This window comes from Branchiostoma lanceolatum, chromosome 1 (genome assembly GCF_035083965.1).
Source record: "Branchiostoma lanceolatum isolate klBraLanc5 chromosome 1, klBraLanc5.hap2, whole genome shotgun sequence".
Classification (NCBI taxonomy): domain Eukaryota; kingdom Metazoa; phylum Chordata; class Leptocardii; order Amphioxiformes; family Branchiostomatidae; genus Branchiostoma; species Branchiostoma lanceolatum.
In genome coordinates, this window is record NC_089722.1 from 23,813,285 (window position 1) to 23,839,549 (window position 26,265).

Here is a 26,265-nt window from a genome sequence, read left to right on the forward strand (position 1 = left end):
GGACAGACAGACTTCCGGGGAAGTAAAAAGAGGTGTCGAAATTAAACTTGATAGATAGAGGCACAAAAACAAGCTCGGTTAAGATGAAAATTCCTTTACAATTGTTCTTTGAAATTAGACTAAAATTCAAGAGAACGATTCTATGGTCTTATATTTGTGACATGAAATATTAGTTAAGAACATTTCTTTTAAATGACTTTGAATTCATTAATATGGTTGATGCTAGTAACTGAGAGTACCCTACGGGAGAGTGAAATATAATTTACCTCCTTGTCGACTGTAATGGTACGGCCTGGACATGTTTCCCGCCAGGCCATACATGCCTGAGATTCATGGCGAGCTGCCGCCGGATCAGGTCAGGGGTGGCGGGAACCAGAGGACCTTGACTGCCTATATCATTTATAAAAGGAGAGCTACGACAGTTTGTGAGGCGAAGGTCGATTTCTGTCACGATCTTTCCTCGAGGATTGGCACAGACAGACGTTAACACTTCTGTGTTTCATTACACGAATCGTGTGAACTACATGTAGCTTAGCGAAGTGGCACTGTCCCAGGATTCGTCATGTCTTTTCGATCAATAAAACGAGTTCTCCTATTGGCGAAGGTCAAACATGTTGTGTTCTGTAACGGGTGTCACGAGTGGGTAACGATTCTGAGAGAGTTTAACAGATTCAAACGTAATAACAAAAGCCCGGTGAAGAATGATTGCGGGACCCTGAAAGGCTACTAATTGGTGCTTAGTAAAAACCTAAAAACTCCGGCTCTACCAAGAAAGTTACAATCCACCGAATAGTTATTTTCTATTCTGAACAAAGTTTTGTTTTGAAGTTAGTGGGCGAGGAATTCACGATAAAGGACGGACCCATCGCGTACGCAGGCCATAACTTAGCCATAGTTGCAGTTGTAGTTGGTGTGGGGGCTTTGAATCTGTTAGTGTAATGCGACTTTTTCATACGCCTGATTTTCATGACTGATGGCCGTTAGTTTTTCCGCCTCAGGTCGTAAGGAATTCCTGACATTGCCTGAGATGTTTCTTATATCAATTTCAACACCGTAGTCCTGGTCCTTGAACACACGTGAAGACGTCTAGACGGCATGGTCTCAAATGCTGTAGGCAACAGTAAATTACCTTTATATTAGGAAAACATGTGTCCCAAACTCCTAATTCTAGTCATGTTGTGTAGTACAAGGATTCCCCAGAACATGAGCACATTCAGAGATTGCAGACATCACTACTTTGGTGGTAAGCGCCCTCCGGCAGAACATACAAAAACTGCACTGTGAAACATGACGGAGACGAACAGTCGGACAAGCCGAAAATAATGTTGTTGATGATGATTTTACACTTGATATATGCATCCGTAAATAGACAATCACTTAGAACAAGAAATCAATCACAGGGCCGTTATTTAGCAGTTTCATTGCCTTCACCAAGGTTATGTTTTCTTGTGTGTGTGACTGTGTGTGTATGTCTGTATTGGCACCCACACCCTTGAATGTGATTAATTAATGGATCCATTGGCATGTTTCATCTACATGTATTGACAACGACTCAAAGGGACTTGGAGCTCCATCTGTTCTTGTGTCTGATTTCTGACAATTTTCTCTTCTACATCAGTACATGAGTCACCATTGTTGTGTGTTTTGTTTTTCATGCTGCCTCATTACATCTAAAAATTACTACGACTATTTGGAATTAGGATACTTCAACAAGCCGTATTCATAGACATGATAGATGGGGATCTATAGCAATATGAAACAAGTAACTTTAATTGAAATGAATGACTTAAGCAAACAAACTTCCAGCTCACATCTAAGACCATTTACAACGACTACGTGATGGTGCAAACATCACTATAAAGGACTAACAACTTAGTAACAAATGTTAAACTTTCTACCTAGAAAAAGGCGTTGTCCTACAGGATCTTGGACAGCAACTTTAGAACTTCACAAATTCCTCAAGTCTTACATTTACTTGTTGATTTTGATATTTTGACAAACTATCAACACCAATAATTGTTAATAATAACTAAAACAGACTTATCATACTAATTCATACATGCTTCTGCTAGTTTCCTTACTCTCTTAAGCCAAATTATACAATGTTACATGACGTAGGTAGAGATACTATTCCAAAGAGAAGAGGAAAATAATAATAATATACATTTTTCATTATCTCAGGTTGTAAGTTCACTGGAGAAGGAGAAACCCTTACCCTTCCCATTTTAGACATTAACTTGCTACTAGTTGCACTATAAACCGGATAGTGAGTGAGTGAGTAGTCATAATCTGTCAATGAATGTAAAACAATGATGTTAGGTTCTACATTGTAACAAAACAATCTAACATGATTTGTCATCATAGGATAGGAAATGAACTTGAACATGATATAGTTCCAAACTACACTCTTCAACTCAACAACTACCTGAATACTGTACAGTAATTCATGCGGAATCAGAATTACTCCTATAACAGAAAATGATGTTACCCCAACAATACAAACTAAACCGACTTGTAAGTCAAAACTGAATTGACTTAATTGACAACGACATGTCAGTGCATGAAACTCTTCTGGATCAACAGCTATTAGCTAATTGAACTATCTGAGTCACTTTCGCATGCGAGTTTTCAGAGCACCCAACTTAATGAACTATCTGCTGTGTGTGTGTCTGCATGTGAGTCTTCAGGCTATCCTGCCTACTGAACTGCCTGCTACAATCCTCACACTTGTAGGGCTTCTCGCCAGTGTGAGTCCGCATGTGTTTCTTCAGATTGCCCGGCTGGCTGAACTGCCTGCTACACTCCTCACACTTGTAGGGCTTCTCACCAGTGTGAGTCCGCATGTGTCTCTTCAGAACACCCAGCTCACTGAACTGCCTGCTGCACTCCTCACACTTGTAGGGTTTCTCACCTGTGTGAGTCCTCATGTGAGTTTTCAAGTTATCCAGCCTACTAAACTGCCTGCTACACTCCTCACACTTGTAGGGTTTCTCACCAGTGTGAGAACGCTTGTGTTTCTTCAGACTACCCAGCTCACTAAACTGCCTGCTGCACTCCTTACACTTGTAGCGTTTCTCACCGGTGTGAGTCCTCATGTGTCTATTCAGAGAACCCAGCTTACTAAACTGCCTGCTGCACTCCTTACACTTGTAGGGTTTCTCACCTGTGTGAGTCTGCATGTGTGTCTTCAGAGAACCCAGCTCACTAAACTGCCTGCTGCACTCCTCACACTTGTAGGGTTTCTCACCGGTGTGAGTCTGCATGTGTTTCTTCAGAACATCCAGCCTACTGAACTGCCTGCTGCACTCCTCACACTTGTAGGGTTTCTCACCTGTGTGAGTCTGCATGTGTGTCTTCAGAGAACCCAGCTCACTAAACTGCCTGCTGCACTCCTCACACTTGTAGGGTTTCTCACCGGTGTGAGTCTGCATGTGTTTCTTCAGAACATCCAGCCTACTGAACTGCCTGCTGCACTCCTCACACTTGTAGGGTTTCTCACCTGTGTGAGTCTGCATGTGTGTCTTCAGAGAACCCAGCTCACTAAACTGCCTGCTGCACTCCTCACACTTGTAGGGTTTCTCACCTGTGTGAGTCCTCATGTGAGTTTGCAAGTTATCCAGCCTACTAAACTGCCTGCTACACTCCTTACACTTGTAGGGTTTCTCACCGGTGTGAGAACGCTTGTGTTTCTTCAGAGAACCCAGCTTACTAAACTGCCTGCTGCACTCCTCACACTTGTAGGGTTTCTCACCGGTGTGAGTCTGCATGTGTTTCTTCAGAACATCCAGCCTACTGAACTGCCTGCTGCACTCCTCACACTTGTAGGGTTTCTCACCTGTGTGAGTCTGCATGTGTGTCTTCAGAGAACCCAGCTCACTAAACTGCCTGCTGCACTCCTCACACTTGTAGGGTTTCTCACCTGTGTGAGTCCTCATGTGAGTTTGCAAGTTATCCAGCCTACTAAACTGCCTGCTACACTCCTTACACTTGTAGGGTTTCTCACCGGTGTGAGAACGCTTGTGTTTCTTCAGAGAACCCAGCTTACTAAACTGCCTGCTGCACTCCTCACACTTGTAGGGTTTCTCACCGGTGTGAGTCTGCATGTGTTTCTTCAGAACATCCAGCCTACTGAACTGCCTGCTGCACTCCTCACACTTGTAGGGTTTCTCACCGGTGTGAGTCTGCATATGTCTCTTCAGAACACTCTGGTCACTGAACTGCCTGCTACACTCCTCACACTTGTAGGGTTTCTCACCTGTGTGGATCTTTAAGTGTTTCTTCAGATTGCTTAGGCAACTGAACTGCTTGTAGCATTCTTCACACCAGTTGGATTTCTCATTTCCATTGGAATGCACTGAAGACTCTTGTTTTGCCTTTCTCCTAACATCACCTGAACTCTGCACATTGTTTGCTGATGCCATCCTCTGAGATCTGGTAACTTCTGTAGAGACAAGTTCATTAATGCAGGAGACACTAGATTCACACTAGTCCATAGTTATGTTACGTGTCAAAGAAGAAGTTTTTAAAGAACAATAATGAAGAACCTATATTTGGTATACTCTCTTTGTTCATGCTTCCTGACCACAGATCTTATAATGAAGGCAACTTTTTTCATGCCAAACTTTTTTGTATTTGCATGATCGCATCAGTTTTGGGGTTCCCAGAGGATGTCATCCATATAATCAAATCAACATGGCCTTAGTTAAAATTCCAAACACGCCCCAATGAACACCAGATGTTAGAATGGCAGGAAGTTTCCGGCACAGGGGCGGGCGGGAGACTTTGAGTATACCTTTAACTGGTACATACATCAACTGCGCATGGCCTTCATACAGTATGAGACTTTAATTTACACCAATAAACTACACGAAAATGACTCTGCAATTGGAATACACGAAAACGTACGCGCGTTTCCACTTGTCTTTCAGTAAAAAGAACCTCTGTAAACCCCTCACAGGCCCCTGTTGTTTACGTTATCCACTGCATAATTTTCTCTGTGTCACAGTTCCTCCTCTTTTCAAAATTTGGTTCGGAAAACAGTTTCACATGAACATTCTTATAATTTCCTCGTCAAAGCTAAGATCTATTTTTACAGATGACAAAAACGCGTGACAATTAACGTTACAGATTAGTCATAATTTTCACTTCTACCAGTTAACGGACCCCCTCCCTAAACCCGGGCGCTACAGCATCACAAATTATATCACGAAACGTTTCACTTTTCTATCAATCCTACAAAGCTTTTGGTGTCAAAATACAGCAAACCATCTTACCTGCACAAACTTAAACCCTAGCCTTGCACAAAAACGCCAGTCATCTGTCTCTAAAGCCGTCAATTTTGTTGTTTTGTGGCTTAAATTGGAAGGTCGAAGGACGGGAACTTTTCCAACCCACGCGCTCTCCTGCTCGCTTCTTCAGCAAACAGGAAGTTGCGGTCAGATGACCCGGAAGTATTCTTTCATCCTGGGTCAAACGTCGCAACCTTGCTCAGTCGTGATACAGACAACCTGATTAAACCTCCTTGAGACAACTGATCACAACTGAGATACCTTCATCAACGGTACAGAAATCATGTATCTTTCTTCGAGTCTGACACTATATAGCCTCCTCACTTATGCATTCAGAAGTTTCATGATCGATCTTTCAGAATATTTGTCAAAAATTTTCTAGAATTCAATTCTTCTTTATCCCAACTTCTGATGAGAACAAATGATGTACCAAGATAGGGAATCCTGTCTAGCGGCTAGCACAAAATCGGAAGGTACATTCAAGAAAACGTCTTGAAGCCTTTACCGGTTGTAATGCAGAGTGTAAAGGGTTCATGAATAGTATCAATGCATTTCTTACTGAAGAATCATAAGTTTACCAGTATCCTGGTGCGGTGTGAGTGAATCAAATAAATCATTCCGGCTATGAAGCTTGCACTCTTCAGTAAATACATGGTGTGTTACGCCATGAGTGAATCAAATAAATCATTCCGGCTATTAAGCTTGGACTCTTCAGTAAATACATGGTGTGTTACACCATGAGGCGGTATGTTAACAGTCAAACAAACAAACAAACAAACAAACAGAATTTCATTCATCAAAACTTGACCATCTTCTGGCAACTAGTGATGATGGAGCTAGCCTCCGTTGCAGACTCCTTCCGGCTGTTTTCTTTTTCAAGTTACAGTTTTACTTTTACATTTTTTTCTTGTTCCCGGCAGCAACAAGAAAAAAAATGTAATAGTAAAACTGTAACTTGAAAAAGAAAACAGCCGGAGGCTATGATAGAGCAGGGTGAGTTCGAATTCATCATCCTCATCACCGCACAGTTCAGCTGGCACCGATGCAGGCCACCACAGCATTTGTATATGATGGGGATTTCATATTGTGACTTATGCAAGTTATGTTGAAGTAAGAATCTTAAGTCATATATTAGGCAAATTTAGGTGATTTCCTTAGATACTAATTTGTTTGGCAAAGGTGTGGGGTTGTAGAATTCTTGTTGAAACTATAACACAGATCCCTTAAACTTAGAAAGACATTGTGAACATGGGAACTCAAATCAACTTCATAGTCATGTGCATAAAACTAATGAGGAGCATTAATTAAGACACCATACACATACTCCTTCATTGGATATAGCGAAAACTGTATTGTAGATTCAACAAGTTGAAATACAAATGTACAAGGCATTTCAGTTGATTAGATCCAGTTCTCAGTGACTGTCCAAATTCTTTCATGATCTTTCATTACTGGTGATATAGGCTACAAATTGACTATTCCATTCAACAAAAGTTTGACAGCAATTAGCAGTAGAAAATGAATATATACAAGATGTGGCTCTCCCCTGCCAACTTCTCAAGATGGAATAGCCCTAAAACAATAAAACATATCTATTCCTCCTCTTCCTCCATACGTTCTGTGCCCCCCTCCCCAAATTCCTCCCCCTCCCCTCCCCCCTCGGGTGCATTTGGATCAGGCAGTTTGTCAGCAACCAACTGCAGCAGCTCATCTATCTGTTCCTCTGTCAGCCGCTCTTCACTTTCCTCTATTATCTGGGGAATGGCAAAAAAGATGTTAAAATCTTCAACAGACCTTAAATGCTTTTTTTCTTTCAAATTTGATGGGTCTATTTGATGGGTAGCTTTGCGTCAGACTACGATTCCATTTCAAGTTGAAGGCTAGACATCCAGGTAATAATATATGCCAAATAACAGTTACTTAAGAAACTGGATGAGTAATTGGAAAATAAGTAACTGGATAAATTTAATTGGAAAATAAAATTTGGAATTTTCAAATCTTATCCAGTTGCTTGAGTATCTGTCATTTGGCATATTCCATTTTAAAACTTGATAGACGAAGTCAAGTACTCTTTCAAAGGAATAGAATAAAACTGAACCATTGATGACATTGTGTGTAGAAAATTCATTGTAAATATACACTTTTCCATATACATGTAATTGAACTCACCAACTGTATTTCCACTGCACTGGATGGTCTGTGATTTAGTAGCTGCAATTTTTCAGCTCTGTAAACAGACGAAAAGAAAAAGTCCTTGTCTCGTCTTCTTGATGGAAGTAAAAATCTGGTCAAATGATGAATGAATAATGAATATTCTTTCAAATCATTTGTCACATTACAGTTTCATTTATCTTAAAGTTGACTTATTTTCTATCTAAAGAAAATAGTACTCAAAATAAAACTTACTTGGTGAGATTGTACGGACCCAGAGCCTCCATAAATTCAGCGACCATCTCTAGGTTCTGTAGTGTGCATGGGGTGTTGGACAGGTACTTCAGGGTCTGGAACAAGTGGAGAGAACTATGTAACTTTATGTCATACCTGGGCCACGAAAACTGTTGATACGGGTGTTCCGGACCAGGTGATAACTTGGGTTATGACACAGGCTTCTACTTTTATCACACAGGTTCCCATAGAATGCATTTCGAGTGCGCAGGAAATTCGTATACTGCATTTGGACGTTGGAATTGCGACTGTTACAATTTTTTGTTTGAGGACAAAAAACTATGTATTTTGCGTCAACCCTCCGGCCGACCCGTGGTCAGGCTGGTACCTCATCAGGTGATACGGAATACACCGTCTTGTATTCTAACACTGTTGTGTTACACCCTAAAATGATTATGCGGTACTAACATACTATTATTGTCATCAAAGCATTAAAAAATTGGTTGAGTGCTGTCTGACCTCATATGTTATGGTTGCGAGGTTCTGCTGGGCACGGGACTTTTTCTTCTTGCCTTTAGACTCGATCTCTTTTAGTAGTGAGAAAACCTGCAAAACACAACTGTTACCTTATCTTAACTCAACTAACGTCTCCACAATTAAGTATTAGTATCTCTGTGATATATCTTATAACTGTCATTACATAAATCGATGTACTGAATGAAGTAACGATGATTTCAGAAAAAGACAGAATCTATTTGTCGAATTCCATTAATGCATGTTTCATCCATTTTATAAAAGCAGGAACATATTTATTCTAAAGTTGGAAGAAAAAATATCGAGAGAGGGGGAGGGGGGCACATCAATGGCTGAGGAAAACGTGCCTTACCTCATAATTACTCAGCATTGCAGCTTGGTCATTCACTCTGAAAGGAAAATAATAAGTTCATCAGAGTGTTCATACAACAATGGCTACGGTTTGTTAGCTTTAAAGTCATTACTTTAGCTTTACGCCAAAGCTTCTGTACTCACACTTCCATCTTGTTCACTTCGGGCCGCACTCTCACTTCCGGGTCAAGAGCGACACCTTTTATCTAAGTACATTACTGCACCGAATGATGGTTATGTTGAAAAGAACCCAAGAAATATCACCAAAAAGAACACTAGGATAGTTTAAGACTGTATTAACGTTTGTGTGATAGTCTGAGTATTTTGTTAGTGCTGTGATACATGTTAATACAAAAGGGAATGGGCCCCACGTGTCAGTGGGGACGACTAGCGATCGTTGTAATACTTGCAGTGTTCAAGACAGCTAAATCTGCAATAATATTTTTGACCGTTGGTCGGCGCTTTTAATCCAGTGCCGGTGCACATTGTAAACGTCCTGTTCTGTCTCTGGTTCGCTTCCCTGTTGAATATTAAACATAGAAAGCGATCAGAGGAACGAACAGGAGTTAGAATACATAGGTTGGATACCGGGATATGTGTACTATCGGTCATAATAGCAAATCATTTTGATGCTAATGGCAAGATCATGTTTTAAAAGAAAACGAACTCGAATATTTCTGGATAATGTCGCTTCAAAGATTTCTTTTAGACTTCAGGCCAACTGACCACGCTAATAGTTTTAGTGAAAATCCCTTTAAAAAGTGTGAATGATTCTAATCTTGTACTATTGTCTTTTTCATTACTAAAATCAATGGACAACCATACAGAACTATAAATGAAAAAAACAAACTTTATTGAAAGTACTCCACCTAGGTCTATAATCATCATACACGAACCATTACTTAATACATTTTAACAGGTGTGTCTTGGTCCATCAACCAACAGAGCTACTGTTCTCTTTCCCTTTAGATTAGTCATCACATTCAGTATTTCATACCATAGACCACCTTTGATGCATTTGTATGCAAACCTGGAAAAATGCTTGACCAACTTAATACAATCACCAAATATCTTTGTTTCTTCTTTAAGTATGATACATATAGCTATTGTTAAATTTGTATCCCAGTAATACAGTTGTGCTTTTATTATCTCTGTATACCAAGGTGAAAATAACATAGTTGACAACAACAATTCTAAGACCCAAGATTAAGTTGAACTTCGCAATCCGGAATAATAAATAACTTAGAGGGAGTCTTTTCACCACATCTTCTTCTCGGGTCACCACTTCTATCTGCTACACACTCCCTCTCCAGTGAGAAGTTTGATTATACAACGCAAATCATTGCCTGGTTAAAGGGTTCATTTTGAGATCAAAGAATTATTGCAAGAGTTGTTCATTTTATGATTGAAAATTTTTCATCCTCTCAAATATTAATCACCAATATTGTAACCCTTGGATAGAAAATGTTGATGTTTTCTGCATTCATATTTTGAGTAGCCAGTAAGCTATGGTCAAAACATAATTTTTCCAGTCATAAGATTTTGCTTTGTACAGGATATTGGCTTTTGTATTAGGTGCCAGCAAATGAACGTGTCTACTGAAAAAAAGGTTTTTCATTGAAACTGCTGATTTTGGTCAACTTGTAGTTTTTGATATGCCTTCTCCACCTTTTCATATGTCTAGTGTTATTTCAACTTATTTGTGTCTGGATATGTAAGTAAAATGTTTAAACAGTATACAATAACATTTTTGGAGCATTATGATACAATGATGCAACATAACCTGACATTTAAAAACACACCACCACAACTCACGGTAACTCACGGTAATAACAACTATGATAGTCTTATAAAAATACATGATTTCCTTCTAAGCCATTACAAAGTCTTTGATACACAAATGTTCTGGGATCCATTCAATGGTCTAAACAATTTCAAACGCTTTTGATACAAGTGTATATGGTTACTCTGAATGCATGGCTGAAATACCACACAACACTTGGTGCCATTCTGACAGTTCAGCAAGGGCTGTACCTATCTCACGATGTTGACCCACCGAGTAACTCCTCTAACTTGCCTTTATGCATTGTTTTGTACTCTGTAAATGTATCTTTTAAGTACGCCGCCGCATTTGTCAAGACCGATTCGGACATCTTTTCAAATCCATTTTGAAGAGACTACTAGTATATCAAATATATAACTGTCATAGTTACCCACAAATAACACATATAAGTTATTGTCTCCTCATCACACAGCAGCAGGACAGCAACATGAAGCTACTAAGCAGAAAAACTGATGGAAACAAACAAACATCTATGAGTACATGTAGTACTGCATACCCCAACAGTAAACATAGATAACATTATGAATGAAAGATTTGCTGCAGTCATTTCAATTTTTTGCACATTGCAAGAACATGGAGGTTGATTTTCTGTTATATATGTAAAGTAAGATATGTTACATTCATAGATATAGTTGCGGCTAGATAACGTTTGATAGATACATGTACAGGGAATGCTTTGTATTACCTACTGAAGCTGAAACACACCTTGTTGGAAGGTCCAGACAGAAATAATGAAATGAATGATGAATACTGGATGGGAGACTAAACTTTGCTCTAGAGGATGGATGATGAATGACCACATGTATGTGCAGGCTGGACAATGCCTAATTGCAAGGGTGTACTGAGGGAATGTTAACTTTCTTCTTTCTTTTTTTACAACTAGATAAATCTCTACATGTTTCTGCTCCTCTGCGTCAGGTTGAACATTTCCCACCACATCTGGACTTCTTGTGCTCCGTTAATTCTGTATTCCTGTCCACCTCTGGAAGTACAGAGAACTCTGGTTAGAAACATTGAATTCTCAGCAATCAGACAAGAGCCATTTTTGTAAAGAACCTGTATAATCACAGGGCTCCTCACAAATTATACATTTTATGTTTTTCTTCCTTCTTTGTCACTTATACTGGTCTACTTTCATCAGATTTGCCAAACTCCAAGAGCCATTCCAAATTTAGATTGACCAGTCTTCCTTCAAACTTCAACACTGAGCTGTTCTTGTGTTGTGGGACCAGACCACTCAATACAGCCTTAGTAAAGTAAGGGTTCGTATTTCCCCAATACTCACTGATGAGATCACTGGTGGCTATCTGTTTAGAGGGGCTGGACACATCCACTTCCTTCAGCACAGCTTCATTAAAGGCAAGGCCAGCAACACGGAAGAAGAAGTCTTTTACACCTTCACCTGATAGAGAAGACAAGCATGTTACATACGAAAGATAGCGGATGCTGTCTGAAACATCTGACTGTTTCAAAATTTTATCCAGTTGCTTGAGTAATTATTTTTGGCATATCTTATTACCTGGCTGTCTAACCTTCATCAACGTATGTTACATACAGGTTCAACGTAAAACAGTCTCAGTGGTTATTGAACTGTAATGTAGGAGATGTTATGTATGCACTCTTCATTGTACATATTACGTAATTAAGCCCATAGGATGCAATGTTTTACAAATAATCTCAATCTCAATTTACCTTGAAAGTTCCCCCAGATTTTTTCATTTCGTTTTTTCTCAACAATGGAAAATCTCATCGTAAGGACTGCATTGTCTAGCAGCAGGCCAGTTGTGTAAGCAACAACAACTGGGATTAAAACACTTAACTTTCAGGTCCAGATTCAAAGTCAGTAACCATTATGGATTAACCACATATGCTGCAATTTTACACTTCTCGTGACTCGTTACAATGCTCGTGACTGCTGTAGAATGAGAGACCCCATAAAAGGATGGTGGTTTGCTGCCTGCATACGTACCTGTTTTAGAGGAGACACCCCAGAACTCAGCGCCCAGCTCCTGGGCTGTTCTCACTGCATCCTCCTCTACTTTCTCATAGGTGGCTTTGCTCTAAAAAAGAAGAACAGCACACATTGCATTGCCATGCCACACAGTCTCTCTGGACACGCACTTGACACAGAATTTGTAGTTTTATGCACAAAATCGGTTGCTTACATTCTCATATTTTCCCCTTTATTTTCCCTTTGCTTGAACCTGATATACCCGTTTTTTAAAACACACCTTTCATCAATCAATCCATGGAAAAAAAGTTTCAAAGTATCTAAAGAAGAAGAAGGAGGAAAAACAATGTTCTTACACAAAGGTCCTTCTTTGTTCCAACCAAGAAGATGAGAGGTTCGTTCTGTGTGTTTTCCAACATGGCTGCCTCCAGCCAGTTCCTATGGGGGAATAAAAATATTTCAGCATTTTACAACATTCATAGTACATGTAATAACATCAAATCTGGGAGGATACAGTAATATCATTTTTCATACATAAGCTGCAAGAATCATTGCCTAATTCCGAATCTTTGAACAATCAATAGCACACTTGATGTTTGACAGAATGCTTTATTTATAATTTGCAGTTTCCCTACTCAAGCATTCAGTCTATCGCTAATTGAGCATGAAATTAAGCTCTGTGGCAAACATGAGATCAAAGATATTTTGCCCTGAAGGAAAAAACATGGTGTCAGATAAGGTTATACCTGTAGCAAGGTTACAAAGTGAAAGAAAGGGTTGTCTTTATCTTATATTTGAAACGTAAATATTGAATGTATGTTATGATATAACATCAGAACACTTACTTTGCGTTTTCTAGTGACTTGATGTCCAACAGGTCAAAGGTGACAATTATGACTGTAGAGAAGAGACAATATGTTTAGAACACTTCAATACCACGACGTGACCTCTGAACCCCAGACGCCGCTTCTAAATGGTGAAAGTAATTACTCTTTTATGTGCTTTAGGCACAAAACTGACAAGGCTGGTGGATGAATTTAACAAAAGACAGATTCAAACAGACCAAGCAGAGACACAGTACTGCCTTGACAGAATATAGACAATGAATGAAGTAAATTGAATCAATGCTATACAGTAGTACAGTTCCATACATTGTGCAATTGTTACGCTACCATTGAACCTAGTGTAAATAATTAGATAAGTAAGACTGAGTTACATAAACCCAAAAATTACCAACTCACTAACAAAGATTATCAAAGATACTTATAAGCACAAAGATCATTTTAGGGAAAGTTTTACATAATTTATGTTTTCACAACTAGTTACATAACAGAGTTATTGCCTTTTGGTTCTTAAAAGAAGAAGTCAAAGTCATTTTAACTTCGGAGATTGAATATCACTTTTCTTCCCTTTTCTAGTACATTTTATCTAACACTGCTCTATTGTACAACTGCCATTCTTAAATCCACATTTACGTTGTGTTTCTGGTTACATAACACCACTACCACTTTGCGACCACTGAACCACAGACAACTTTTCTACATGGTGAAAGTAATCTTTGTTTTATTTGCTTTAGACACAAAACTGACAAGGCTTACTTTAACAACACACATTATGTGCCTACCATGTGCCCCTCTGTAGTATGCTTTAACCACAGACATTAGGTGCCTACCATGTGCCCCTCTGTAGTATACTTTAACCACAGACATTATGTGCCTACCATGTGCCCCTCTGTAGTATGCTTTAACCACAGACTTTAGGTGCCTACCATGTGCCCCTCTATAGTATACTAAAACAACAGACATTATGTGCCTACCATGTGCCCCTCTATAGTATACTAAAACAACAGACATTTTGTGCCTACCATGTGCCCCTCTATAGTATACTGAAACAACAGACATTATGTGCCTACCATGTGCCCCTCTATAGTATACTTTAACCACAGACATTATGTGCCTACCATGTGCCCCTCTGTAGTATACTTTAACCACAGACATTATGTGCCTACCATGTGCCCCTCTGTAGTATACTTTAACCACAGACATTATGTGCCTACCATGTGCCCCTCTGTAGTATACTTTAACCACAGACATTATGTGCCTACCATGTGCCCCTCTGTAGTATGCTTTAACCACAGACATTAGGTGCCTACCATGTGCCCCTCTGTAGTATACTTTAACCACAGACATTATGTGCCTACCATGTGCCCCTCTATAGTATACTAAAACAACAGACATTATGTGCCTACCATGTGCCCCTCTGTAGTAAGCTGCAGCTATACACTGGAACCTCTCTTGGCCTGCTGTGTCCCATCTGTAGGTGGAAAACACAGCTTCGATTGATCGCTGTCTGCTACATCATGTATTTCCAAAATTTAATGAACAATCAGTTTTACAAAAAAGTAAGAGCATCTTTACTTGTATCCTCATCAACTTTTAAAAGCAAGGGTTCTTCTATTTTGAAATTTGCAAAAGATGTGTCCAAAAATTCTTTTGCTGATCAATTTTCTCACCCAAACAAAATAACCATCTGTAAACTGAACGTACATGTACTATAGACATTTGTTAGAGATATGATTTTCATACTCATAGATTGTAAAATGTGTTCACTCACACTTGTAGGTTGAAAGGTGTGTTCAGGATGTCAAACCTCTCCACTTCAAAATCCACCCCTATGGTAGCCTTGTAGTCACGGTCAAAGGTGTCCTTACAGAACCTGGGAGGGACAAAAAAATCAAACATTTTGTAAAAATATTTTTTGGAGTGATTGGCTTACAGCACACAGAAAGCTTACATTATTTTTTCTTGTGTTCTTCTATACCACACAACCATATTTAACTACTCAATTATCGGACCAGGTCAAGTTCAGGGAGGAGGTCGCGCAACACGTGAGGAGCCACCAATAACCATGCACTACTACCTCCTAGACTTGTGACCCCAAACAAAGGGGTGTTGTCCAATAACCAACCAGAACCAGAACCACAGTTCGACATACAAAGGAAAAACAACTCTCTGTACTTCTACTTTAAAATGTCCCTAGATAAAGACATGTACACAAATAGTAGTCTTGCATCCATGTTTATTGTGACATATTTCAAAACAACATTGTCATTTACATTTGACATCTACCTCTAAGAAGATAAATGATCACTCAGAGTTCACATGTCAGTTGCCTGATGATCTGATTACACAGACAATAACCCAAACATGAACAGGAATGTTGGGGCTGTGCTTGGGGTTGATGGTATCTGCCCCCCATAACACTGGCTGTCATTCCCATGTTGTTTAGTAAACATTGGAAGAGTGTGTTGAGGAATAATCAACGATGCCCACCTGTTAACGAGGCAGGTTTTCCCCACGGCCACATCACCGATCACAATGGCTTTACAGATTCTTAACCTAGAAGTGAAAAAAAGATTACAACAGTTGACATCATAAAGATTACTATGACATACTGTAAATGCAGAAATGTTTGTGATGGTTTTATGTTTGTGTTTTTTGTGGTGAACTCTTTACCACAAACTTGAATCCACCGCAAAAAGTTGTTCTATTGTGTGACTGTAGTGCTACTTTTGTTTCAAAAGCCAAAACCACCGCGAACACTCCATGTTCTCACTACCGCAAAATCAAATCCCTGCTATCATTTCTGCATTTACAGTATATCTAGCAGAGTTTAGGATTAGTACTAAAAATGATGTTGTCCATGATAAAATTTGAAGAAGAAAACTGGAAAAGCACAACGGATAAACTATACGCAAAGTTGAGTCATAAAAACCTATTCCCCAACAGCAATGTAATGGTCACCACTATTTGAGTTTTTGATAACGTTCAAAAGAAAGGATTGAGTTATCCAAAACAGTTTCTTTACTCTTGAGTAAGATTACAATTACAAGGAGGGACATTCTATGTGTAGGCCATTAAGCAATCTTGGCTACATAATATCATTTTCTGTACAACAGAACAGAAAGTACTCAACAAGATCGAACAACAAAGACTAGCCTTGTTGGCAGGCTCTACAAGTCAGGTGTTTTTAGCTTATACATTTTTCTGATGACATATCAGTTTTATTTGACATAGTACGGTACTCCCCTGCTTATAAGGATGCTAACAAAGGACACACCTTCCCACATGTGAAAGTAAAAGCAAGTCACAGGAGTGAAACTTACGAGGAAGTGACAGCCTTCTGGGCAGAACAGGCAGCTTTCACTTTGGGGTTAAAGTTGAAGGCCAGGTACGGGGTAGCTTCTTGTCTGTAAGGCTGGAGAAGCATATTCAATATAGACATTAAACTGGGAATGGTATCAACTAAATAGGAAATATCAATATTCACTTTGTTGTTGCAGTTGTAGTGTCTAGTCAACTGATATCTTTAGCCATAAATAACCTTATATTCTAATTCTAAAAAAGAGTTTTAAGAAAAAGACATGGTTGTTATGTTAAGTGTGTGTGGGGGGGGGGGGGGGGCTACACTGTAAAACAACTTGTTTGTTTGTACTGCATACCTGGTAATGACAGGTTCGTGCTGAACAGTACAAGCTGCATATTCCGACAGATTTATTTGATCCATTCACACCGGGAAGGTCCCCTACTCTTTTCTATAAGTGTGGTGGGTTCTTTTACATACTTTAGGTGAGGCTCTCCTCAATCAATGAACCTCCATTTAACATCCTATCCAAGGACGTCCCTAACCAAAGATAGGTACTCATTTTCCAGAGTAAAGTGAGGAAATTCGTATGAAGTACCTTTCCCAAGGGCACGACATTGGGGCATGTCAGGGGATTCAAACCCACTCAGGGCTCTGGGCCAAACACTCTACCATTACGCCACTTAAGGCCCTTCTTTAGGTGTCATGTTACCTGGTAATTGTCTAAAATGACAGGTAGGGCAATCTGTCATCACACAAGGAGAACAATAGTTGTCAGTTTTGGAAGTTCCCATTTTTGGATAATAATTTCTCCAGGGTATGCCCCATCTCAGTACATTCCATTTGAGGAAAAACAGGTGATAGTTGTCTTATTTGTCCAGCAGGCAACAACTGGGTTTTACCATGGAATCCTTTTGTTAAAAAAGCAACAAAATATGCATGGACTAAAAATAGGTCCTGTGCAACTGGAAATTATGAAAAATATCCACACCACAGCCCGTGCCTGTCATTATTAATAACAGTTACTGTAATTTGTGGATCACTTTCTGCTCAGAAAAACTTCTTCCTGTAGAAAGAGGAGGGGAGGTTATCAGGGTTCAAGTCATGACCCAGATTCTGTTAAAATTGGGTGATTAGCACCGGATTTGTTACCATGAATGTTTTACTGTCTCAGAGATCAATAAGGATTATCTGAAACAAGGAGGATAAAAATGGAGGAATGCCTGAAGGTTATGTATAACGTTATTACAGGCCAAGTACACTTTTCTGCTTCTTTGTTGTCAGAATTGTCTGGGCAACGAAAGAACTGCAAGAGCGTTGTCTGATATCTTACACCATCCTTTCAGTTCACTTTATCACACATTAGATTCTTTCCAACATGACGAAATAGTCACATTAACTGAAGACATTAAGAAACTTGATTTTTGAGATATTGGCCTCACCGTTACATCAATATAAAATGTACGAAATGTAACATAGGCTTTCATAATTCCACCGAGTACCATAAAACCTCCGCATTAAAAAAGTGAATATAAAAAGTGCAGCATCAGTAATCCCCAAAGCCTCAGATATCAAGGTGTTCAAGACATTCTTGAGAAGGCATTGATAACACTTGATATTTGGAGTTTCTTTTTTCACAACCAGGAATCTCACCTGCTGACGTTTCGGTGTCTGTCAGACACCTTCTTCAGAGCTTCTGACTAAAGTACTGCTTCTCGCCGCTATAAGTAGCCGATTTAAGTTATAGCGGCGAGAAGCAGTACTCCAGTCAGAACATAGGCTGTAGGCCTCGGAAGGAGAGTTTGATAGGCCCGAAGAGTTTGATAGGCCCGAAAGCCGCCCTCGCCCGAAGCGCGCCCGAAGGTCGCGCGGATCCCGAACTTACCCGAAAGCCGCCCTCGCCCGAATTCCGCCGGAAGCGCGCGCCCCGAAGCGCGCCCGAAGCGCGCCCGAAGGGCGCCCCCCGTGGCGCCGCAGGCGCCAAGAGCGAATTCCGAGCGGAGCGAGGAATGAGAAGTTAGCTCCTCCGAGCGGCTGTCTCACATTGGACGACGGGGGGCCGTCGGGAGTATTTGCATAACTATGGGGTAGGATGTCTTACGCAACTGCTCAGCGGAGAAGACAAACTCGCTATTGTTTTGAGTCCGCGGAGCTGAGGCCTACTGCCCATGGTCAGAAGCTCTGAAGAAGGTGTCTGACAGACACCGAAACGTCAGCAGGTGAGATTCCTGGTTGTGAAAAAAGAAACTCCAAATATCCTAACCTGTTCTACCAACCTGATGAAATTATTTTCGGAAACATTGATAACACTGTTTCTGTCATGTGGCAGTTAAAGAGCACCCAGCGAAATTATCATAGTGGACATTACATCAGGTATCAATAGATATGGCCATCTGTGTATTAAAGTTAAAGAATATGCAACAAAACAGGAAAAGTAGTGTCTGATGACCAAGTGTTGGGAGATGTTTGATAATTAGTTGTTGTAATAACCCTACATGTAGTTAACAAGTAATTGGTTAAAGAGTTATATATATTAATTAGTTTCACCAGCCATGCCAGCACCAAACATGAGAATTGACCTTGATAATATTACATCTCGGAAAAGAAATGTTTGCACGGGTTACGTTCATTTTAAAATTATGACAATTATGTTACTGTTTGGATAATATTCCATATAGGTTTCTCTAAAAACACTGTTACATTAAGGGAAATTGCATTGTTTCTAAGCGACACTAAGTACAGTGTGACTAAACAATAGTTGAGGCAGGTGTTGCCTGGAGTGCTGCCTTTTGGCACTTTCCCCCCATTTTTTTATAATTACCCCCTGTAGGCATGCTTGACCTAAATACTAGACTACAAAAAGTTCTTCTTTTCCTTCAGTCTTTTGAGACACCCATAACCAAAAAAGTCTCCTTCAGAGCTGCATTTTGTCAGCACTCCTGAAAATGTAGACATTTACGACAGGGATTTTACGAGGAGGGCCTAACTGTAGTGTGACCTCACTAATTGTTGCAAGGATCGGAACCAACGGGCTGGAAACTGTTTGGACGCTGTGGTCGGCATTTTGGGCGGGAACAAAAAGAAGAAGGGGAGGTGTGTTACCCAGGTCAACGGCCTAGATTCTTCAGGCAGTTGGGAGATTTGTAATTTCATTCTTTTGTTCTTATACCATTTTTGACATACAGAACACTGCATCAAAAACAAAAAAAGGAAGAGAATGAGATTTTTAAGATAATCAACATGTTAATGTTAATTTAAAAAATTCTCAAATTGGGAATAAAATTCTGTTAACATATGCTGATGTCATCCTGTCAATTAGAGTTAGTCTGGTTGGTTAATTAGGATAATTAGATTGCCACCACCTGTCACAAATGAAGCCAGTTTAAGTCAACGTACCACACTTCTCATGGTGCCAAGGACCTGGATGGGGAAGGAGGGTCGTGCCAGAGACAAGTGAAAGAACAAATATTAATCAAAGTGATTGTGCAAAAACAAATGGAACAAAACATTTGAATCAAAGTGTTGATATTAAGGGTGCTGGAAAATGTAAAACTGAAGAGCACAATGTGTTGAATCCCAATGAGCTATAATTAAGTACCAACTTGCCTGAGTGCCATGTATATATAAGTACTGTAATACTGTTGCAATTCAAAGAAACATAGAAAGTACCTGTGAGCTAAGACTGTAAGAGGTGCATATTTAAGGCTAACATCAGTCTTTGTCCAAATTAGAGTACCGATGCAATGGCCTAGCTAGTGGAGTGTTGGCCTTGCATACGGTAGGTCGTGAGTTCGAACCCCGGCCGAATCATACCAAAGACTTTAAAAATGGTACATATTGCTTTCTCTGCTTTAGCACTCAGCATTTCGGAAAGAGTATGGTAGTTAAACACACGCCACTACCAGTGGACTAGCCCCCTGCTGTAGTGATTGCACAAAAATGTGTGGCCCAAGGGCTGCCGAAACGGAGATGGGCTCCGCCCTATGCACCGTCTGGTGCGGGAGGACTTTAACTTTGTCTAAATCAATGAGCACCAAACATCATTCTGAATTATATGTGGATAGAAAAAAATATTTCATCCATGGGGAAAAATAGTTATTTGGCCAAATCAGCACTAAAACCACAGGTACAGTGTGTAGAAGTTGTTTACACTGTGGTGACCTAGGGGTCAGTGATGGCAACACCACTTGCAACATATTAGAACCCATTCACTGAACCCAATTAGTAATTACTTCTATGTGAATACACAGTTGAACACCTTTGTTCTGAAAAGAACAACAACAGTCTGGATATCTACATTTAGAACATATGAGGATCTAGATTTGAAAGCAGACTAGTTTCTCATAACAATTGGGCAGTTCTCAACAAGTCTTTTTCCTTTAAGAGTAAAAACAAACTTTGTTAAATTAATTGTTAGTTCACCGGCAAGATGAATCTAAAATCAAACGGTGGAAGAAATTCCCAATTTTCCACTTGAAAGAGGATAAGCGAGAACAGGAAACACAAGTATGAGTTGCAGAAGCTCACGACAAGACGTATTTTGTGCAAAGTAAGTAATGTGTGCTGCCCATGGACCATTACCTTAATCTGAACCTCAAAACTTTCCTTCAGTCAAAGCAAACAAGGTTACACTACGTCACAAATATTGTAATTGACTGGTGTCCTCATACAAAAGGTATTTTGAGCACAGATTGTGGAAAAAGATCCTTTTTCAAAGCTACATTTAATGTATTATTAGTTGATATCAAAGAATACATTTGAGTATCCATTCAATCAAAGCAAACAATGTACTAATACTAATAATGTGATTTATTTGTGTCATCACACAAGAGGCATGTGCAGAAAAAGACCAATTTTCACAATGTTTCATGTTCATAGAAATACAATAATCATTTGACCCATCTGATCATGACTACTTAGGGGTAACAACCACAATGCACAGAATAACAAAGGGCACGTCAGTAGCCAATTTCCACTTCCTAAAGGATTTACAGACACAAACAAAGTCTTCAAAGCTCTGAAATCCTTGGGCTTCCGAGTCCATAATGCAACATTCCTTGTTGTCGCTTGCCTTATTGTGTCGTGTCTCTCCTGGCCATATCAGATCTTACCGGGCTCTTGTTCGGAAAACAAACCTACATATTTGACGCATTTTCTCGACAGGAATCCAGGTATCTAGTCGTGCTATCTATTCAAGGTATTTCAAACAGTAGTCCTTTGTACCAAGGACACCTGGCGATAATTCACCCTCCATAACAGATCATCATCTTCATAAACATGTGAGCCTTTGATACTTTGTAAGATTTAAGTCACAAAATTGGGAGGATGTGGTTGAACCACAAAACACGCCTCAAAATATGTCAAACTGTTCAGTGATGTTTTCTCTGAAATAACGGAAGGTTGTTCACCACAAGATTCCTAACAATTCCAGCTATGTGATGAATTTGCCTCTTGGCCATTTTAGGGACAGCATAAACTTGAGTGTGTTTATGTCGTCCTAGTTTAGAGAAAAGGGCAGACACATGCTACCCAAATAAGTTCTTTTGTAAAAGTAATTGGGAATGACTTCATGTCAAAGGATAGTCTCATCTCTCTCACAGTAAAGAAAAATGTATTGTTGTTATGACAATTATAAAGGCAAATACACAATTTTGCCAACCCATACTAACTACTAACCAGTGATGTGTGTGTATATGGGTAGCTGGGATAACATGGCCAAACTTTTTCCAAACAATGTAAAGACCTCATCCCTATCACTTCATAGGAACTCATTTTCAAGCTGTACCTACCAGTGGATATGAGTTGATGACTCTATCCTTGCTGGCATGTCTGGCTATCACCTTGGCCCCTGCAGACCTAGCAGATCGTGATGAAGACATCTCATGGCCACAGTACCGCACCTCTGTCGTCAGAAGCTGGTTATCATGCAGTGGTAATAGGGATGTACTTATAGGCTTGGAATGGGGGTTGAACTTTAGGGAAATGACTTGTTGGTGTTGCAGGAGGCTTTTGGGTACATGTAGGTGAGGGGAAGGATGCTTCTTGGAGTTTGGGTGAGGTTTAATTGTGAGTTGTGTGGGATGTCCCTGAGCTCGAATAAATCTGAAATAGAAAAGAAAAATACCTGAATATACTGATGCTCTATTACAATGTTTAAACAATCAATAATATTTTCTTCACACATTTTTACTCATGAGTAACTCTCAGCTAAACTTTGATAGAAAAAAATGTCTTCAAATCAAAAAAGTTACTGAACAACTTTAAATCCTCTGTCTTTCAAATATTTACCTAACATTGGACAATACCAAACATTGAATGGTTGGATAATTTGTTACAACAACCATAATGAAAAATATACTTTTGCTGGGTAGAATGATTGAAAGAAATTATTTGGTAAATTCCTTTAAGAACAGTCACCATGCCGTGATAAAAGATTTTCTTGTGATCAAGGAACAAAGGATCTTGTCGTATCCGGAGGAAGAGAAGACAATCACATTAATTAGGGTGTTCCTAATTGCTCTGCAGTCCTTAAAATGGACGAGACAAGAGTGCTATAGAAGGAGTTATTCCTGTACTTCCTACCAGGGAGTTTTTAAAGGCATAACACTTTCTTTGTACAGTATAACGTTAACCTCAAGAATGGCAACAATGCCCCAACCCAAGAATTCACCTACATGAGGTGAGTTTTTTTTAGTAACCTTGTAATGTTACACGGAATGTCATACTTTATATGTCAAATTTTGCAAAAACATCTAATGTAGATCTGTCTTTGTAATCATCTGAGTCTGAGAATCTGAGCTTTTATCCTTAAGTACCAATGTACTTGTGACAATCAAATTGACATGAAATAATCTGTCTGATAGGGTTGCAATTATGGTATCTTCAAGATCTATTATCTAAGAGATACAGCATTCCATATACCTACCTTTGATTTAACATATTTTACACATGTAAATATTGCTATTTACATATGTATGACATCATGATCAAAGTATGATCAAGAGATTATATTCAGCTTAACAATATTAATCTTCCTTTTCAGTGTTCCAGTCCGGCAACTTCTATAGCATAAACCAGTTTAATCCAGAATGAATTCATCCAAAATTGTTCTGTTACTTCAAAAGGTTTATCATCCTGGCAGCTGTTTTTAATGCATATTCATGTGTAAAAATTGACCCAGGCAAAATGGCACGCTGCTTGGATGAAATGTCATTGATCAATTTGGTGGAGAGAATAGCAAATCAATCAACAGAACAAAAACTGCGACAGTAGCAGTGAAGTTACAGAATAGGTACGTTATCATAGTGTTTCTAGTCAATGCAATCATATACTTAAAGCTTTAATCTGTAGGCACATACATGCACGCTTACATGCTTAAAGCAAAACGTGCCCCACACAAAAGACTGTACGTACACAAAGACGTGACTGGAATGCAAAGTAGAAGAATGAGAAGACTGCGCCAAACACCACACTCCTTCCTCAGAACGACAGCTTCTTCTTGGAGAAGGCTGGAACCATCTTCCCCTCCGTTGGTGGCGTCTCGAAGTGTCCGTTTGTCTGGGACTGAAGCTTCCTGTACCTGCAACAGCATAATGCAGGTGACGATAAAAAATTCATGACATTTTTGGCGATGATCTCCAAAGTACAAAATGTAGTTGACAGAAAACTTCTCCCACTGGTGAATAGTAACAGGTGTCAACAGTGCTGTGGTTTGTAACATTTACCAGTCATTACTTATTCATGGAAAATTGGTATCAATCTGACACTACAGTAAATAACTTACATAACATTAACAGCAGTGTCTGAATAGCGTTACTCTACAGATTTATTCGGGCCAAGATTCAAATCTAAGATTCAAAAATCATGTTTGTTCGAGCAGAAAGACAAGCCAGCTTATCTCCTTGTGATTTTCAAATTTCTACTTGTAAGTTGTAGTATGACGCTGCAACCTGTAAAAAGTCTCATTCTTAAGAAATCCCAAACACGATGGCCTCTTTCTTGGATCAGATCCCATTAAGATTGGGCTATCACTGTATCAGGTATCTCTTCTCAATTAAAAGCTTAGAACCTTCAATATGATGGCCCTGAACATACTACAATCCAGGCTCTTGGTCATGGATGGAAGGCCGTAAGCCCATTTCAAGGCCATACATTTTCAATGGCCCATGTTTGTAAGTATAACATGTCATATCTATGGACCTCATGAGGTAGGGCTCAGGACGTGATAAGACCAGATAAGACCTCACAGGATTAGATGCAAGAAACTGCAATATGACCAGGCTTGGCATTGTGTCATGACACAAACTGCAAACATTCATAATGAAAAGGAGAGGTTTTGATTTATATACACATGTAATGTTATAGACATTACCACAGTCAAATGTACTAGCAGAGAATGAGTAAGAAAAGTAAAAGCACCTCATACTAATCATAGTCTGCAAGATATAAAGTACTCATGATCATGAGCAGCTCTAAATGACATAGTTGTTGACTGCAAGGCACGGCCACTTGAAAATCTTATTGAGACAACAAATACACACTACTTAGTACATGTTTGTACATTCAACTTACTTACACTCTACTTTTGTCCAATAAAGTAAAGCTTGTATAACCAACCTCATAATTGACACTACAAAGAATGCTTGCAAGCTAAACACATAATGGCCCAGACCCATAATGCCTTAATGGCCTACCTGGCAATTGCTGTACTACAAATGATGCGAAAGAATTTAACAAGGGTGATAAATAGGGTGAGGAAAATGCAACGTCTCAAGTTGTAGTCTACCAACCTCTCAGCCACTTCTTTCGGAGTTGTCTGGGTCGAGTCATGATGATGACCGACGTGAGATTTCGACTCTGGCGAAATTTCGATCACCAAAGTCCAGTTCTGTGGCGCCTTGATCATAGTTACTGCCGACACTTGTAAAGAAAGCACCAAACTCAGAACATGTGTTCCACTGAGTACTGATGATGATAGGACAGGGTGCTGCAATGCCAGGTGTTTGGGCCAAGACTAAAATAGCAGGGGAGAGAACAGCTTATCCAGGCCTAAGCGTCTGTCCAAATGTCAGCCCTGCCCGCGTGCTGCATTCCTTCTACTGGGGCTTGGCTGCTGTGGTTTACTGACAAAGAGGGTAAACGCAGCCCGAGGGGACCAAAGTGGGACGTCATCGGGGCTGGGATAATTTGCTTCTCCTCGCCCCCATGCCCTCAGGGCACTGGTGTCGGCAAGGATCGTTTGAAGTTTGCTGGAGTGTAACTGAGATCTCGTGACGTTCTTGTGACATGTGCCTCGCACGGCAACGGTCGAAACAATAGCAGCAAGACAATCACAAAGGTGTGCATGAATATGATAAATGCCCTTGACATTCAAAAAATACCAGTGTCACCCACCAGGGGGCTTACTGATCTACGGATCAGCTGTTTATACTATACTAACTTCTTGGAAACTTCCAATAAAATTTCCAACTGTCCCGAAATAAAAGTCAAGTAACTTCATTAACTTCCTGTAGATCTACCATGTGCAAGACCTATAGAATTATTTATTCAATGCATTTATAATCTAGTTCAACGCCTACGAACCTGAAAACCGTCGCGGTTTTTGGAAAATTGTCGACAATATTTTCACTCACCTGTCAGCTGATGCTGCTAGGGTCTCACTCAGTTGACTTCCGGTTTGGACGAAAACTCGTACAATACCGCGAGAACAAGGACGAGAGCTCTTGCCATCTTAACAAACGCACCTATCGATGTTCAGAGTTGTATGGCAT

The 26,265-nt window shown here is 39.7% G+C and overlaps 3 protein-coding genes across 6 annotated transcripts; all 3 read right to left on the reverse strand.

Moving 5' to 3' along the window:
* Positions 1–1,751: 1,751 nt before the first annotated feature.
* On the reverse strand, positions 1,752–6,882 carry LOC136442908 (zinc finger protein 208-like). Its single transcript, XM_066439931.1, has 2 exons — positions 5,274–6,882; positions 1,752–4,441 (listed from the first exon to the last, which is right to left on the reverse strand). The coding sequence occupies exon 2, from the start codon at positions 4,419–4,421 to the stop codon at positions 2,643–2,645; it is 1,779 nt and encodes a 592-aa protein (XP_066296028.1). The 5' UTR covers positions 4,422–4,441; positions 5,274–6,882; the 3' UTR covers positions 1,752–2,642.
* LOC136448361 (DNA-directed RNA polymerase III subunit RPC9-like) lies at positions 6,881–8,710 on the reverse strand. The gene is made up of 6 exons (XM_066447817.1): positions 8,703–8,710; positions 8,560–8,596; positions 8,193–8,279; positions 7,695–7,789; positions 7,458–7,515; positions 6,881–7,042 (listed from the first exon to the last, which is right to left on the reverse strand). The coding sequence occupies exons 1-6, from the start codon at positions 8,708–8,710 to the stop codon at positions 6,881–6,883; spliced, it is 447 nt and encodes a 148-aa protein (XP_066303914.1).
* A 678-nt stretch (positions 8,711–9,388) lies between these two features.
* Positions 9,389–26,241, reverse strand: LOC136442915 (ras-related protein Rab-34-like). 4 transcript variants are annotated; one of them, XM_066439963.1, is made up of 13 exons: positions 26,128–26,241; positions 23,909–24,074; positions 22,285–22,410; positions 19,892–19,915; positions 16,518–16,609; positions 15,685–15,750; positions 14,966–15,067; positions 14,601–14,665; positions 13,198–13,249; positions 12,709–12,790; positions 12,371–12,461; positions 11,687–11,803; positions 9,389–11,383 (listed from the first exon to the last, which is right to left on the reverse strand). In XM_066439963.1, exons 3-13 carry the CDS (start codon positions 22,372–22,374, stop codon positions 11,316–11,318), a joined length of 849 nt encoding a protein of 282 aa, XP_066296060.1. In that variant the 5' UTR covers positions 22,375–22,410; positions 23,909–24,074; positions 26,128–26,241; the 3' UTR covers positions 9,389–11,315. The 4 variants fall into 4 exon arrangements, with proteins under 4 accessions (XP_066296060.1, XP_066296067.1, XP_066296043.1 ...); XM_066439970.1 differs by lacking the exon at positions 26,128–26,241 and adding an exon at positions 26,078–26,115; XM_066439946.1 differs by lacking the exon at positions 26,128–26,241 and adding an exon at positions 25,285–25,751 and having other exon boundaries at positions 22,285–22,597.
* Between the last annotated feature and the right edge of the window lie 24 nt (positions 26,242–26,265).

Coding starts and splice junctions, on each gene's coding strand:
- LOC136442908 (XM_066439931.1), bottom strand. CDS start 4,421: ATGGCATCAGCAAACAATGTGCAGAGTTCAGGTGATGTTAGGAGAAAG.
- LOC136448361 (XM_066447817.1), bottom strand. Junction 7,790..8,192: donor TCGCAACCATAACATATGAG/GTCAGACAGCAC, acceptor CACTTGTTCCAG/ACCCTGAAGTACCTGTCCAA. Junction 7,043..7,457: donor GTGCAGTGGAAATACAGTTG/GTGAGTTCAATT, acceptor GCCATTCCCCAG/ATAATAGAGGAAAGTGAAGA.
- LOC136442915 (XM_066439946.1), bottom strand. CDS start 25,324: ATGACTCGACCCAGACAACTCCGAAAGAAGTGGCTGAGAG. Junction 13,250..14,600: donor TTACTACAGAGGGGCACATG/GTAGGCACATAA, acceptor TCTTCTCTACAG/TCATAATTGTCACCTTTGAC. Junction 12,791..13,197: donor AAGTCACTAGAAAACGCAAA/GTAAGTGTTCTG, acceptor ATTCCCCCATAG/GAACTGGCTGGAGGCAGCCA.